This window comes from Garra rufa, chromosome 1 (genome assembly GCF_049309525.1).
Source record: "Garra rufa chromosome 1, GarRuf1.0, whole genome shotgun sequence".
Lineage (NCBI taxonomy): Eukaryota > Metazoa > Chordata > Actinopteri > Cypriniformes > Cyprinidae > Garra > Garra rufa.
Window position 1 is genome coordinate 83,303,148 of NC_133361.1, and position 14,964 is coordinate 83,318,111.

Genomic DNA, 14,964 nt, shown 5'->3' on the forward strand with positions numbered 1-14,964 from the left:
CAGTCAGACAGACCCAATGATGATGAGGTCAGATCTTTGTGTGGAGCACTGACTTTTGTCAGACTCACTGGACTATTACAATTACTAATGTAAACCGATATTTCCAACGGACACACTACAGCAAAAAATAGAAATTACTGACTTAAAACCAAATTAAAATCAATTATCTGCTGAAAATACTTGTGTTCTAATAATTTGGCCACCACTGTATATACATTATATTATATTTTTGTAGGTTTATCACCTAAGCCTCCTTGGAGGCAAAACACCTGAGATGCCATCCGGATGGTGTTGCGAACAGTTGGAACAGTGTCAGTACCGCATTAAAGGAAGGAACGGGGGAAGAGCTGGACATTGCGGCGTGATCATTCGTAAGTATTACATTTCTAACTGACAGAATTAACACAAAGACATTACTCAGACCAAGCATCACCTCTTGTTTTAAGAAATACAGGGCTTAAAGTATTCCGGCACCGTGCCGGATCTCCGGCGTGCGGCCGTGAGGGAAAAAAAAATATATATATATATATATTTTAGAGCCTGCGCATGCGGTTCAATATTTTCGAGACAATTTATTTCACCTACCAATCATATGAGAGGAACGCAGCCTTAACTAACATTACAAGCCTATCAGAAGCAGAGAAGGGCGGGTCCTTGCAACACAGTATGATTGACACCCATACGTCAATGTCACGTTAGCGTTGTCAGAGAAAAAAAAATGGAGCGCAAGTTTATGAAGCCTGGGTGGGGATGATGTCCTAGCAATAGTAAAAGGACTCAAAAATAAATGGCGCTGGGCGTGGATTGAAGAAAGTAGAGATGGCGAGCCTTTTGGCAGTTGGTGCAAGAAACTAAGAGAGCCCGGGGGTTGTTTTCTACACGATTTGCTCGAGGAAGCTACTGTATGCCAGCAGCGGTAAGAAAGTGCTTGCTCGTCATGATTTAGGCTGTATCCGAAATCGCCCCCTATACCCTATTCACTATTCCCTACATTAGTCCACTCATTCAGTTCACTTGAAGGAGTGAAAGAAAACTAGTGAGTGAATTCGGACACTAAGTGCACCGGAAGGACTGCCGCTTTTGCATAGTGTGTTTACTGTTTAATAATCATTTCAAATGGGCAGCTCCAGTAGTAAGATTAAATGATTTATCTTGAACTCTGTCACGGAAATTATGTATAAACCCTAGTCAATTCACAATGAACGTGTAACTGTTGTACGCTGTAATACGCAGTGGACGAGCGCATTGTAAAATGAACGGATGGATGATTCAGCTGCGGGCGCCATCTTCTGGTGAGACGCGGATCGTGAATTCAATCGGCACTTGACTCTCACAGTGCATAATGGCAGTGGTTCTCAATCTTTTTTGGTCGCGCCCCCCTTAAACCTTTAAAAAAAATCTGGCGCCCCCCTCCCAAAAATACCTATCCCACCTAAGACTAATAAATGATTTTACTAAGCTTAATGAAAAATTAATGCTTTCTTAGTTAAAAAAAAAAAAAAAAACAGGATAAAAACACATGCAACACTTGAAATAAAATAGCTTAATTAAAAAAAAATAGCACAGGGAGAATAACTGTTATTATTTTAATTCTCTATGTTATTTATTTATTTATTCATATATATTTTTTGTAGGTTTCATGCTGTCCTAAGGCAAAGCAGGGCTTGAAATTAACTTTTTTACAGTGCTACCACGTAAAAAAGGTTTGAGCACAAAAAAAATATAGGAGCACCCAATTTATTTTTAGTAATGTGTCGATCTTGATTCTTCATGGCTGATTCTGGTTGCAGATGTTTTACAAGCAAATGGGCTGATTCTGAAAGCCTTTTTTATATTTATTTTACGCCTTAAGCAAGGGACAGGAATTAATTAAAATATGAGTACATGAACAAGATATTTATTTTCTCTATTTTTAAAGAATCTACAGTATAAATAGCAAAACATAAACGACACAGTTCTTTCTTAGTTGTGTAGACAATAAATGCAGCTTTGAAGCCCTGCATTGAGCTTTTGAATGACCAGCCCCTGCCTGGGTCTGTGCTAATTCATCTATGGTTTTCTCTTCTCTTTCACACCGATCCATCTCCCGTTCGTTACGTCCTTTGGCTGTTTACGTTTATTTTTCTGCTGATGGACCGCGCCCCCCCTGCAATACTCGTGCGCCCCCCCTGGCAATGCGTTGTGGGATTGAACGAGTGCACTCGAGAGAGCCCCCCCCCCCCCCCCCAAAACATGTTCAGGCTCAGGATTTTTATTTACTTTAACCCCTGGAAATATTTCGGTATTTCAACGAAGCTCGTATTTATAACAAATTATAATGTTATTCTTAAGGCATTATAATGAATGCATAATGCATTTTAAAAAACCTTATAATGTTATATCATCTCATGAGTATTCATAAGATTATAATTTTTACTTATTTGTGGTTACAGCTTTTAAGAGTATGATTACCTGCTCATAGTTATAATGTATTATAAGTCTCATATATTGCCATGTTACTCATTTCACTTTACTTAAAGCATACAAAGACCAATTATAAGTAATTATAATAATATTTCCCAAAAACCCCTAAGATCAGGCATCAGATCAGATGAATGTGTGATGACACATTTGTATTATCAGTTTGATTATTTTGATGGAGTTGCAGAGTTACTTATCAAAAGCTGTCTAAAAGGTACCATGTCCGCTAGCAGTAATCATTATTAGTAGTATACTAAATATATGCTAACACTGTATTTTAATGTTTCTCCAAAAGGTAAACTATTATTTTATAAGTAACTTTGCAAGTACGTGAACCTTCTACCTATAGCCCAACCTTAGCCTAAGTCTACTAATGCTCTAATTGTTAGTTGACATGCAGTTGGAAAGTTTCAGCTTATAGTTAATAAGACTAAGGGGACCATCAAAATAAAATGTAATATAATGTAAAAAATAAATGTAATATGATATAGTCCATTATAAATTAAGTAGATTTAATATGATGTCCATTGTGTGTTATAAATAATCATAATCGTAAAAGTTATAACCTCAAATACTCAAATATTATGAATGAATGAATGAAGCATTTATATAGCGCTTTCATTGTGTATTGCCGTACACCCAAAGCGCTTTACAATCATATGGGGGGGATCTCTCCTCAACCATCACCAGTGTGCAGCATCCACTTGGATGATGCGTCGGCAGCCACAGTACAACGGCGCCGGTGCGCTCAAAACACACCAGCTACAGGTGGAGAGGAGAGAGTGATGGAGCCAATTCAATGAAGGATTTGAAATATTATAATGTATTACAATTGTTTTTGATTATTCATGAGATGATATAACATATTATAAGGTGTTTTTTTTTTACAATGCGTTATGCATTCATTATAAATGCCTTATAAATACCCTTATAATGTATTATAAATAGGGGCTTCATAGAAAGGGGGTCATGAAATAGATATTTTTCTTTGAGGTCCACATAATTTTTCCGCAAATTTGTGAAGTTTTTACTAAACCACGACTTCATTAAGAAATGTCACTTTTAAAAGAAAATACTTGTTACTTACATGTTTCTTAAATTATGCCAAACGTCCTTTTTTAGAGGCTTGCCAAAAGTGCCAGTTAAGGTGTTAGAAGAGTTCATTGCAGACACCTTGAAGTATGCTCCCCATCGGGAGTCAAGGGTGAGTCACACCCCAGAATCATGACACAACTAATAATATAAATGGTTCAACACAAAATGTTTTGTTTAAATAACACATTATCATTAAGGTCTTATTAGGTATACTTGATACTTTCAGGCATTGTTTCATTTTAACGGACAGTTGTACAATCTATGTCTGTACGTGTGAGCACCGACTCACTGCAATTGCCAATACATTTTTGTGCATGTGAAAGATAATGTTTTACAATAATACTGGAACATGAGTGAACTATAAAGCCTTGCCTACATAATAAATAATAGTTTAGAAAACTAGTGTTACATCGCAAATATTAAAACATATGTATTTGTGCTCAATGAGAGATGTATGTTTCACTTGTTTTAAGTAAATTCATTTTGGCTAGATAATTATTTGTCATTTATAATAAATGCCATTTATAATGTGTTTTCATTTGTAATTGTGTAAATAACTTTGTATTGTAGTTTTATAGCTACTTATATTATCTGTTATGTCTTGTTTCAGAATACTGGTACAATTTAAAGGATAACCTAACAACTTATGAATAACTTCCCCTTCCTTTTTTCCTCTTTTCTTTTTGACCCTGGAGATAAAAAAAAAAAAAAATTAATCCATGTAGCATTTTTTTTTTTCTTTTTTTCATTTTCAAATGTTTTATCTCTGAATTTGCTACCCTGATTGAGGTCATGTGATAGTTTATCAGCCAATTACATGTTACAAGGCAACATTTGTTATTTGTTAACTTTATTAATAACTTCTAAAAGTTAATATTTTGAGTGTTTTTTCCTGTTTAAGATTGGTGTAAAATGGAAACTGCATTTGACTTAACTACCCTATTATGACTATATTTCAGTCGTGTGCATGTGTATACAAATCAAGATGAATAAATTGTTAGTTTAAGTTAGGGATGGGGAACGTTGATCCTGGAGGGCCACACTCCTGCAGAGTTTATCTCCAAACTTAGAGAGAGAAAAAACACACCTCACCTGACTGTAGCCCTAGTAATTCTGAAGACCTTGATTAGCTTTTTTAAGTGTGTTTGATTAGGATTGGAGCTAAACTCTGCAGGAGAGTGGCCCTCCAGCATTCCCCACCCCTGATTTAAGATGACTTAAATATAGTTTTTAAATGATGTGATGAAAATGTATTATTTGAATGCTTATTTTTTTTTATATATATATAATTTCATGATGCTTCAGAAGATGTTTTTCTTAATGCTGCTGTTTTAAAAAGTAGTGTATGCCAAGTCAAATGAGTATAAACTCAAATGAGTTTGGCATCTACAGCATTTACCTTATTTTCTGAGTTTTCATTTTGGGGTGTACTCTTTTACAATAGGAACCATCCTATTGTATAACTTTTTTTTGTAAACTGGTTTTGACTTTTGAGTGATTTCATTTTTGTAGAACTTGCAGCACAGATCCTAATAAATTGTTTTGCATAGCCACACTAATTACTTCATAAGCATTTTGTAATAACACAGTTTGTAACATCAGCCAATCTGTTTACTTTACAGATAGAGTGTGAAGAGACAGGCCATGGACCACAGTTCCTGCAGTACTAGTTTTTCAGAACCCACACACAATTCAGAAGTTCTCACTGATTAAATGTTAATATGATAGTTTACATTTACCTGTGAAGTTGTCCTTGTCATGAATATTAAACTAAATGTATTTTTTTTTACATGATCTGCAATTTTCACTGATCTGTTCAATCTGTTAATGAGTTATTTTGAAAGTGTGCATCTTTAATAATTTAAATACCTGAAATGCATGCAATGTGCTTGTATCTGGAGTGTTCTAATAATGATGTTGAAAGATGATGTTGCAACACTGCTAATCTTAAAATAACATTTTATTAAACTATACTTTGTGAAGTTCCAAATAATTGTTTTTAGAACTTTGTATTTTTAATAAAATGTAGGTTGAAGTAATGTAGGAATGTTATGCTAACAGTAAAATAACGTTCTAGTAATGTTAAGCAAACTGGACATTTTAACTTTCCTGGAATGTTTCAAATAAATGTTCATAGAATGTTATATTTTTAATGAAATTTAGGTTGCAAGAACGTTGTAGGAATGTTATGCTAACCATAAAATAACGTTTTAGTAACATTAAGCAAACTGGACATTTTAACGTTCTTGGAATGTTAAAAAAAAAGTTCATATAATGTTATATTTTAATGAAATTTAGGTTGCAAGAACGTTGTAGGAATGTTATGCTGACCATAAAATAACGTTCTAGTAACGTTAAGCAAACTGGACATTTTAACGTTCTTGGAATGTTCCAAATAAACGTTCATAGAATGTTATATTTTAATTAAATTTAGGTTGCTAGAATGTTGTAGGAACGTTATGCTAACCATAAAATAACATTCTAGTAACGTTAAGCAAACTGGACATTTTAACGTTCTTGGAATGTTCCAAATAAACATTCATAGAACGTTATATTTTTAATGAAATTTAGGTTGCTAGAACGTTGTAGGAACGTTATGCTAACCATAAAATAACGTTCTAGTAACGTTAAGCAAACTGGACATTTTAACGTTCTTGCAATGTTCCAAATAAACGTTCATAGAACGTTATAGTTTTAATGAAATTTAGGTTGCTAGAACGTTGTAGGAACGTTATGCTAACCATAAAATAACGTTCTAGTAACGTTAAGCAAACTGGACATTTTAACGTTCTTGGAATGTTCCAAATAAACGTTCATAGAACGTTATATTTTTAATGAAATTTAGGTTGCTAGAACGTTGTAGGAACGTTATGCTAACAATAAAATAACGTTCTAGTAATGTTAAGCAAACTGGACATTTTAACGTTCTTGCAATGTTCCAAATAAACGTTCATAGAACGTTATAGTTTTAATGAAATTTAGGTTGCTAGAACGTTGTAGGAACGTTATGCTAACCATAAAATAACGTTCTAGTAACGTTAAGCAAACTGGACATTTTAACGTTCTTGCAATGTTCCAAATAAACGTTCATAGAACGTTATATTTTTTATGAAATTTAGGTTGCTAGAACGTTGTAGGAACGTTATGCTAACCATAAAATAACGTTCTAGTAACGTTAAGCAAACTGGACATTTTAACGTTCTTGGAATGTTCCAAATAAACGTTCATAGAACGTTATATTTTTAATGAAATTTAGGTTGCTAGAACGTTGTAGGAACGTTATGCTAACCATAAAATAACGTTCTAGTAACGTTAAGCAAACTGGACATTTTAACGTTTTTGGAATGTCCCAAATAAACGTTAATAGAACGTTACATTTTTAGTGAAATTTAGGTTGCAAGAACGTTGTAGAAACGTTATGCTAACCATTAAATCACGTTCTAGTAACGTTAAACAAACTGGATATTTCCACGTTTTTGTAACATTCCAAATAACGTTAGCAAAACGTTCCCAGAACAAAAATTTGTTAGCTGGGTAGTTAATAATAGTTAAGATTAAATCCTAAATCTTTTTTTCTGTAGTAACCCTTTTTTTCTTCACAAGAAAAATAACAACTTTGTTGTTCTCAAGGCAAAGCAAATACTCATCACAACATTATTTCCTTCATTTTTATTAAAATATTTGAAAAGAGAGAAATTAATGCTGCTGTCTTTTATAGTGTTCACTAGCCTAATCACACATTGGTGGATGGAGTTAGTGTTAATAGCCTCTGGCAACAAAGTGTGCTGTTTGCACTTAGTGTAAAGTATAGTGACGCTATACAAAGCTATAAAGCACAACATTAATTAAAACAGCTACAAATGGTGGCAGAACAGTCACTACTCCAATGTTTTATACAATGAAAATTAGTAGCATAAACATATAACGTTATGACTGAGTTTATAATATCAGTTATACAGATTCATAGCTTTTGACACATAGCTGACTCCTGTGCTAATCAGCAGATAACGTTACAATCAAACTCGAGTTCAACAACTCACCAAGATCACCCAATATTGTTGGTTTAGGATGCAGACCAGATAAATGTTATTATTTCGTCATTTTTAGCGTCTTGAAATCAAATTTGAACAAGTTAAACACCGTTAATCACTCGCTGCTTTTCCTCTTCGACCGTTATTTTCAAATGATGAGCGCTACAGTTGCAGAAGCACTACGTTCGGATTTCTTAAAGGGGCCGCGTCAGGACAATACCGTATATAGATGTTCGTGTTTCTGTGAATTCTTAGTCACATGTAATTTGACTAAAGGATTTGAACTCATTTGTACATTATGAAATATCATATTTATTATCTTTGCCTTACTTTAATATTATGAATTTCAATAAATACATATGATGTGTTTATATTTGTTTGTATTCATATAGGCTGCAATTTATTGTGGGTTACAGGTGCACATAAACATGCAGTGTTACTCTAAAAAAGTAAAATGAAAAAGTAATTAATTAACAGAATCAAATGAGATCATACAGGACAAAGTGAAATTTCGTTTAAAAATTACAATGCCCAGTAAGATTCTATGAATCAATAAAAGATCCTACAGGACAAAGTGAAATCCCATTAAATAAAACACTGTCCAATAAGATTCTAAAAATCAAGGAAAATCCTACAGGACAAAATGAAGTTCTATTAAAATAAATTGTAATGTTCAATAGGATTCTAAGAATCCAATAAAATTCTACAGGACAAAATGAAGTTCTATTAAAATAAATTGTAATGTTCAATAGGATTCTAAGAATCCAATAAAATTCTACAGGACAAAATGAAGTTCTATTAAAATAAATTGTAATGTTCAATAGGATTCTAAGAATCCAATAAAATCCTACAGGACAAAGTGAAATTCCATTAAAATAAATCGTAATGTCCAATAGGATTTTAAGAATCCAATAAAATCCTACAGGACAAATGGAAATTCCATTAAAATGAATCAGAATGTCCAATAGGATTCTAAGAATCCACTAAGATCCTAAAGGATAAACTGAAATTCCAATAGGATTTTTTGACAAGGGATATATATATATATATATATATATATATATATATATATATATATATATATATATATATATATATAAAAGATGATGTGTGCTATTTGTAAGTTAATGGGAAGGATTGGCGTATCATATGCACGCAAAATTGGACTTTGGCATATGCATTACACGCTATTGCAAAGTTGTGCTATTTATACGCATTTGTGAACCATTTATACATGAGGGTATGTGTGTCGTGGGTTACATCGTGTCAAAAAGGAGGACAAATGAACGTCCATCACAAGGCTCAAGGCTAGCTGCGCCGGAAGGCGGACAGACCTTTTTAAAAACTGGACTGTCCGTCTTAAAGCCGGACGTATGGCCACCCTACCTTATGGGTCAATCACATGTTAAACATGCCAATTAAAGTCGATAACCAACCACACCGTACCTGCCCGTAAAGTAAAGTAAAGTGCTCACTCCAGGGCCGCCGCTAAGGGGGGGGAAGTTAGGACAATTCTAAGGGCCCACGCACTTTAGGGGCCCCCAGAGATCTGCTTTGTGGTAGGGGGGGGCCCAATCTCATATTTTGTTATAGGGCCCAAAATTGCGAGCGGTGCCCCTGGCTCACTGTTTCGATACATTTCTTCTTCAATGAATTCGCCAAAGTAACGTTAGTAAAATGTTGATTTACGTAGTGCTAGCCGCTGGTAGCCATAGAGCTAACCTTAATTACCAGTACTTAGCAGTTACACTCTTCACCCGGTTATTTAGAGAGGCGTGCAAAAATATGTCCCTAAATAACTTAAAACGCACGTGTGACAAGAACACATGATAAACAACAATAATTCAGCAGATAATGTACATGATCTGTTTGGTCAGGTTGGAAAGGTTTTACCTCAAAGACATTGAAAATGGGTAGATAGCGTTTGCTTACCTTTTCCTGTGTTTACGATCCAGGTGTCTTGTTGATTGATTCTAATTAATTTATTGACAAGAATATCAGACTTTCTTTACTGTTTCAAGCCACCTTTTACATGAAAACTTTGGTCCAGTGAAATACAAACTAAATATGACAAATTATTATAAATTATGCTCATTGTGTCATGATTATGCAAGGACAATTAAGAATACAGTGATACAAGTACAAGTAATAGAGGAATAATAATTTTCGAAGTGTACTAGTTAGGCAATAATTTGAAGTAGCAGGATTTCATTGCATCTCCAGTTTATATCAGAAAATGAAAATACACAATTTATTTGGAATACCTAAGATTTAGGTTTGTTTGTTTACCCACAAATAAAAAAGTAAGTAATTAAGTAATATACCAAAAATTTATTTGCTAACAGTAATCCCTAAAAACTATACAAAAGCCTGCACCTGCTTGTGTGTGAAATCTGAGTAGTTTCCAAGTTTTCACAAGCCATAATTTGTCAGTTCACAAAGAAAACAAACAATCCATGAAGGCACATGTATGCACAAAGCCCTATAAACATTGAAATATTTAGAGAGCATTGTGTTTACTTACATGACATTTTAATCAGAGCTTCCCATGTTCTCAGACTCTGTGTCAGCGCCTACCCTGTTGAAAAAACAGCATTTGCTGGTTAGGTAGGTTTTGGTCCTGGTTTAAGATGGTCCTTTGCTGGTTTATGCTGGTCCTTTTGCTGGTTTATACTGGTCCTTAACCAGCACATGACCAGCTAAGGACCAGCAAAGGATCAGCTTAAACCAGCATCAAAACTACCTAACCAGCATATGCTGTTTTTTTCAACAGGGTAAGTAGCACCTGAATTAATCTCATGGTCAAAACAAGGAAAACTGTCTGGTGTGTGTTGGCTTATGTCCAGTAGTTTGTCAGTGGTGAAAGTGATAGTAAGAGAATGACTAAACACAGAACAAACAAACAAAAACGGTAAAAGAACGGGAGCGTTCCAAACCACAGAACAGCAATGTTTGAACTCCCTAAATCTCTGTAATTCTGGGCCTCTGTTATATACTCATTTAGACTGTTTCTTGTTTTTTGAATGTCATCTACGACATCACAAAGATCAGTATGTATTTTCCTCATCTGAGCAATGGACTTGAGTAAACTTGATTTGACTTTTTTTGGATCGTTCACTTTTCCCTGTCTCATCTGATGAATGTCTATAGCATCCACTGCTATAAAGGCAGCGTCGACAATGACTAGAATTCCACTCAACACCCCTGTAACTGCAGCTACTGCTTCTGCTGCTGCTCGTCCTACTCTGGAAGTTTGAGTAGCAATCCTGCCAACATTTGCCAACAGACCTAAATTCATGAGTTCTTTGGCACACACTACTTTTCTACTGTCTACACTGTGTGATATTTGTACATTGTTAGAAGACTCAATGAAAAAATCGCTGAATATTTGGATGGTTTTCAGTACCTTTATCAATGTATTCAATGAATCGAGAAGTGGTGTCACATCTGTAAACTTCTGCTGTATTATTTCAATGTTCTCACGGAGTGATTTTTGTTGGACTGTATTAAGAATACTGGATGCAGCACCTGTTAAACCACCTGCAACTCCAACTCCAGTACCAACAGCTGTAACAATCAGAGATGCTCCACATGTGAAAGGAGCCAAAATTGCACCAACTAATGCAGTGATTCCACCAGCTGTCCCGATCACTGAGCCTGACAGCGTGCCTATTGTCCATTTATGATGTATCTTCTCTAGTGAATCTGTTGTTTCTCCCCACTCTTCAACTAAAGTCTTAAAATGATTATAGTGCTTACTGTAGGCCTCATTAAATTTACTTAAGGACACCATAAACCTTTGTTCAAGTGCTTGTGGAATTCTCTTGTTTCTCTTCACTGCATCGCTCAGGAATGGTTTAGCTAGAATCTCATTAGCTGAAGGTCTGTCATTAGGGTCACAGCTAAGCATTTCTTTGATTAATTTCTGAAGATCCTTTGAGTATCTTTTTGAGAAGTGAAGGGGATGTCCTATAGCGTGAGAGGCTTGTTGAAAGTGTCGTTTTTTAACATCTGACTGTGGTAGAAAATGGGGGAAAAAAATAAATCTGGTTAACCTTAAGATCCAAGATCAAGAAACACTTATTAAAAAAACAATTTGCTGTGATTAAAAACAGAATCTAGTCACAGCTAGGAATATTGTTGAAATTCAGCTCCTCCCTTTGGGATGATATTAAATGTTATTGAACTGCTAACGTAGAGGCCAATGTACAGACATCACCTGGAAGGTGATGTGTGCACAATATAAGGTACGCTCGTCTGTAACGCATACATTGTGGTCTGCTCATAAATTCATGAACATGCTTGCAGGAAGTGTTACAGAGGTGAAGAAAAAGTTGAATAAAGTCAGTGTTTCATTTCTTTGCACACAAAAAGGGTTCTTGACACTTCATAAAATTAATATTGAACCACTGATGCAAGATGAACTATTTTGACAAGGTATTTCATACTTTTTTGGGCCTTGACAGTGTTACTGTCACAACTGCCGTAGAATGGAGCCAGGAGGAAACTTGCAGGAACCAGAGTTAATATGAAACGGAAATTTATTAAAGAAACATGGAACATAAACCAGAAAGAAACAGGAACTAAGTAACATTAATCACGGACAAGGGGAGGGAGAAACCAAGGACTATAAATACACAGAAACAGGGGAGTGGCAACCTAACGAGCTAATAAGGGGAAGTACAAATATGGGCACGGGGAAACCAAAAACGCTAAACCAAAAGGGGGAGACAATGGAACAAACCAAATTTCTGGAAACACGGGGAAAAACAATAGGAAAACAGAACAGAACATAATACTGACAGTTATTTACTTGACAGTCAGTGGGACAGTTACAAGCCTTCTGGTTTTCATCCAAAATATCTTAAATTAAAAAAAGCTTTTACAGGTTTGGAATAACATGGGGGTAATGATTAGTGACAAAATTTTTATTTTGGGGTGGAGTAACCCTTTAAAACTTGGATGTAGCACCTTGAACTAAGTTTTAATTTGATAACATTTTAGGTGTTACATATTATGAAAATTAAAATGCACAGTAATTTTTTATGGTTTTTGTAAATCTAGGTTCATGTTAATGGGGTGTCATTTTGGACTGAATTTGATTGTATTGATAAAACACATTTTCTTTTTCATTCTTTCCTTTTGAGAAAATATTTAAGACAAAAAATACTCACCCATACATCCAGCATACAGAGATCATAGAGCAACCATCCCAATGACCAAATATCACTTTAAAAAGATACAAAGGATAAATTGAACTGCACTGTTTTAGTCAGCATTCCATCTAAAGGCTTTGCAAGAAATTTCAATATTTAAAACATACCTTTGGGAACTATATTTCTTCTGATAACATTCTGGGCTAGCATAGAACTCTGTACCTAATGCTGAGCTGGAATAAGGATCAGCTCTGAAATAAAATAAAAAATCAGTGAACAAAATCTTCAGTGTAAATAATCTATAAAGTGTAAATAAATATCCAAAATGATCTTATTAGAGATTAACTGAAACATCAGCTGGAAAAAAAATACAGGCAGAAATACAAAAAATTTGAAAGCCACTCACTTTATATTATTTTATGTTCACATTATATATTTTAGTTCCCCTTCAGTCATTTACTATGACGTTACATATGGGAACTCGCTAGAGAGTCCTATCACCTCTGAGCTGAAGAGAAAAGGATTGCGAGAAGGCGAGTGGGATTTGCATGCACAGCCATGTTAGCCTGTTCCAGCAGCACAGGTACAGTCTTCCCCTGTGACTTATGTAAGGGAGCACTACAGTATAGTCTTTGGATTGGGCAGCGAATGCCGCAGCTCTTGCTTCTGTTGAATGGAATTCAGAGCGCCGGCTCCATGCGCTCCTCCCGCAATTATATAAGCAATAAGGAGCTACTTGAGGTAATGACTCATGCAGTGTGACCAAATTAATACAATACTTTCACCTCCTATTATTTATTCTGTACACAAATATGTGTCAGAGTAAGTGGGAAAACAGGACTATTCCAGCCATGGCCTGATTATTGATGACTTTATAAAGTGGTGTGAGGAGTCCTACCTCCAATTAAACTTATCTAAGACAAAAGATATGATTATTGATTTCAGGAAACAAGACCATCCTTATGAAGTAACATCAATTAAAAGTCAGCAAATAGAATCAGTATCTTACAAATATCTTAGGACCATCATTGACTCTAAGTTGAACTTTGAAGCAAATTGTGAAGCAGTGTGTAAAAAGGGTCTGTTTTGTTTAAGGAAACTGCCCCATTTTTACATTGACAAGACTGTGATGAATTTAATTTATTGTGCTTTTATTAAATCGCTTTTTTACATTTTCTTGGGCGTCTTTGTGTGGTAATCCTATATTGTAGAACTAAGTGGTAAAAACTGCGTTGTTCCATCAGCTATCACTCGGCTGAATAAGGATAGGTCTAAGGAACATTATTTTATTTACTTATTGTATTTTTTTTATTTATTGTTTTGAGTCCAGGAGTCCATGTTAGAATTGAAAAGGGTAATTTCCAAACTGTTGCTATAAAATTAGAAGCACACAATTCTTTTAACTTAACTTTAACTTTTTGTTTGTTTGTTTTTGCTCTGTTTACCTTCTATGCACTTTTGAGTATCCAAAATCTCCCAGCTTGATGTAGTCATCTTCAGTCAGAAAAACATTCTACAATGACAACAGATATACCATAAATTATACTCATTTGATTTGGTGACAAATGTTTTATTGAGCTTTATCAGTGTCCACCTGAGGTTTTATGTCTCTGTGAAGAACATTCCTCCTCTCATCATGCAGATACTGAAGGGCCAGACAAATCTGAACAAACCAGTCAAGGATCTGCACAGAGATGATACACATGGAGAAAACAGACAGCATTACTTTCCACTTGGTTTATGTTTTCCCCCTTTGGCTTTTGGCTGCTAGGGTTCTCAAGTGCTTCTCTCCCAAAACCAAAAAAAAGTTTGTATTTCATTTGCCAAATTTGAGAAAGTCTCTATGGTAAATGTTACCTGTGCATGAGGTCATGAACCAATGACAGGTAAGATTCTTCAGTGACCAGAGGGGGAAAACCTAAGGCAGGCTTCACCACCACTGGACACCTGCCACAGGAAGGGAGGTAATATCTGTGTAGCAGGAGTGAGTGTGATGCTTCTTTTGGGCAAATAGCATCAAAGGGGGGCTGTAAGAATTTATAGTTATTCCACAATATATGCTTGATCATGCTCATTTCCTAAAATGTCTTAATTTATTATAGAGATGATGAAAGTCAACAGTTATGTTGTTTTTAAACCATTTGAGAACCACCTCAGACAAAAGGGCATCAGAACTTAATTTACATACAGACTAAAGCTGCAACAACAGAAGCAACTTCATT

The 14,964-nt window shown here is 35.0% G+C and overlaps 1 protein-coding gene across 1 annotated transcript in view; it reads right to left on the reverse strand.

Annotated features, from left to right (window-relative positions):
* Positions 1-14,964, reverse strand: part of LOC141342745 (uncharacterized) — a 74,950-nt gene that overhangs the window by 25,869 nt on the left and 34,117 nt on the right. The window contains exons 4-8 of the mRNA XM_073847275.1: positions 14,337-14,426; positions 14,188-14,255; positions 12,910-12,993; positions 12,761-12,815; positions 10,531-11,601 (exon numbers count right to left, since the gene is read on the reverse strand). Of these exons, the coding sequence (XP_073703376.1) occupies positions 10,531-11,601; positions 12,761-12,815; positions 12,910-12,993; positions 14,188-14,255; positions 14,337-14,426 (1,368 nt within the window). The remainder of the gene's footprint in view (positions 1-10,530; positions 11,602-12,760; positions 12,816-12,909; positions 12,994-14,187; positions 14,256-14,336; positions 14,427-14,964) is intronic.